The sequence below is a fragment of the Cyprinodon variegatus genome, unplaced genomic scaffold (genome assembly GCF_000732505.1).
Source record: "Cyprinodon variegatus isolate N-32 unplaced genomic scaffold, C_variegatus-1.0 Scaffold2042, whole genome shotgun sequence".
In the NCBI taxonomy this organism is placed as follows: domain Eukaryota; kingdom Metazoa; phylum Chordata; class Actinopteri; order Cyprinodontiformes; family Cyprinodontidae; genus Cyprinodon; species Cyprinodon variegatus.
In genome coordinates this window covers 31,840-34,347 of record NW_015152495.1, presented here as the reverse complement: position 1 = coordinate 34,347, position 2,508 = coordinate 31,840, and the positions used below count along the sequence as shown (strand labels likewise).

General features: G+C 46.6%; 1 protein-coding gene across 1 annotated transcript in view; it reads left to right on the top strand.

The window, feature by feature from the left end:
• The window catches only part of LOC107105069 (rho guanine nucleotide exchange factor 40-like), a 37,502-nt gene that overhangs the window by 13,204 nt on the left and 21,790 nt on the right, over positions 1 to 2,508 (top strand). The window contains exons 5-7 of the mRNA XM_015405186.1: positions 860 to 1,006; positions 1,125 to 1,248; positions 1,326 to 1,419. Coding sequence (XP_015260672.1) covers positions 860 to 1,006; positions 1,125 to 1,248; positions 1,326 to 1,419 — 365 coding nt within the window. The remainder of the gene's footprint in view (positions 1 to 859; positions 1,007 to 1,124; positions 1,249 to 1,325; positions 1,420 to 2,508) is intronic.

Genomic DNA, 2,508 nt, shown 5'->3' with positions numbered 1-2,508 from the left:
AGGGGTAAGTCAGTGTGATTGCATGACACTGGTGATGGGGATGCCATACAGATTCATGTCAAAAATACCGAACTATCCCTTTAACTTCAACAGTCAAAGGCAGCTCTAAACAAATAGGTCTATAACTTTGATTTAAAAGAACTCTTTTCCAGACTTCTGGTAGTTTGTTGTAGATCAGTGGAGCATAGAAACTAAATTCTGCTTCTCCATGTTCTGTTCTAGTTCTGGAAGTAGAAGACCCGAGTGGTCTGGGAGGTAGATACACTGACCATAGATCTGTTATGTATTGAGATGCTGATCCATAGTGATTTCTAGACTGACAGAAGGATTAAAGTCTATTCTCTGAGCTACAGGGAGCCAGAGGAGGGACTTCAGAACTGAGCTGATGTGTTCTACTTTCTTAGTTCTAGTGAGGATGCAGGCAGCGGGTCCAGTGAGTCCAGTCTTAACATGAGGACTTGATGAGATGAATGGAGTCTGGTGCTACTGCTTGGTTTGAAAGAAAACCTGCAGCCACACGGCCTTTTCTGGAACCACTTTGACGCCCCTGCTTTAGGCAAACCTATGAAGACACTGTTGCAGGCATCAGTTCTACTAAAGATAAATGCATGATTGAGCTTTTTTAGATCCTGCTGGACATTTATCTTTCAATCCTAGAAATGTTCTTCAGGTGATAAAAGGCTGCCTTTATGTGCCTCTGAAGGTTCAGGTCTGAGTCCATCAGGACACCAAGATTTCAGCCATAATCAGCATGTATGAAGCTAGCAGTTTACCTTAACCCATCAGGTTGTCCTGGTGATATCATATGATATAATCATATATGATCCAGGGTCATTCTGCCTCTGTGCTGCTTCCACAGGTTCTAGCTGCGAATGTCCCCCAATCCAGTTAAACATCAGCGCTGACTCAGGTCCAAAGGAACCAGAAAAACCATCAGCTCCATCACGGTCTTTCCAGTCCAGCTTCCACAGCTTGTTGCTGAGGTCTGGAGCTGTGTGTCTGCCTGGTAAGCAGCAGAACGTCTGTGAATGGTAAACCTGTCCTGACCTCCAGACCTGACCAGTCCTTATTCCGTGTTAGAACATGTTTGAAGTATTTGGATTAGCAGTGTGTGTCTCCGTTAGGAACCAGAGACAGAGGAGGACGAACGCTGCTCACCGTCTCCACCTCCAACCCCATCTGGCTGAACCCAGACTGTGACCATGAGGAGCTGCTCAGCATCCTGCTCTACTACACCTCTACCCTCAGGTATGCAGCTCATCCTGCCACAACACTCTGGTCCAGGTGGTTGGTCTCCCTCTGACATCATTTCCTGTGTGACACAGTACGGAGGCTCGAGCAAGGGGGCTGACGGTGTTGGTGGATGCCCGCAGTGCTGCTCCTCCTTCTGTCCTCTTCTCTGCCCTCTGGACTCTGCAGGTCAGTCTGGAAAAATTAGACAACGGTCACAAGGTCAGAAACCATTACCAAAAACCATTACCAGAAACCATTACCAGAACCAAAGAAATATATGTAATCAGATCAGGATCTTATCGATCATAAACCAGTTTCTGATCCACTGCGAACCAGTTTCTGATCCGCTGGAACCAGTTTCTGATCCGCTGGAACCAGTTTCTGATCCGCTGGAACCAGTTTTGATTCACTGGAACCAGTTTCTGATTCACTGTGAACCAGTTTCTGATTTACTGGAACCAGTTTCTGATTCACTGGGAACCAGTTTCTGATTCACTGTGAACCAGTTTCTGAATCACTGGAACCTGTTTCTGATCCACTGGAACCTGTTTCTGATCCACTGGAACCAGTTTCTGATCCACTGGAACCAGTTTCTGATTCACTGGAACCAGTTTCTGATCCACTGGAACCAGTTTCTGATCCACTGGAACCAGTTTCTGATCCACTGGAACCAGTTTCTGATTCACTGGAACCAGTTTCTGATCCACTGTGGTAATTCTGGTAATTACAGTCATGGCCAAAAGTATCTAGAACGACACAAATGTTGTATTTCCAGCTGATCTGCTGCCCTCTAGTGTTCATGTCAGATGTTGCATCACATCCAGAAATACCAAAGCTTTTAATGACAGAATGAGTTCATGCAGCAGGTCAATATCTGCAGTGTTGACTCCTCTTCTTCAGGACATTTCTCCCTGGCTGCTCTCAATCAGCTTCTGGACCAAATCCTGACTGATAGCGTCCATTCTGCTCCATCAATGCTTGCATTTGGTCAGAAGGTTTTCGTTTGTCCGTCCGTCTCTTGATGATTGACCACAAGTTTCCAATGGGATTAAGATGAGGGGAGTTTCCAGGCCATGGACCCAACATCTCTCTGTTTTGTTCCCTGAGCCAGTTAGATATCAGCTTTGCTTTATGGCGAGGTGCTCCATCATGCTGGAAAGGGCATCGTTCATCACCAAGCTGCTCTGGGACGGTTGGGAGAAGTTGCTCTGGGACGGTTGGGAGAAGTTGCTCTGGGACGGTTGGGAGAAGTTGCTCTGGGACGGTTGGGAGAAG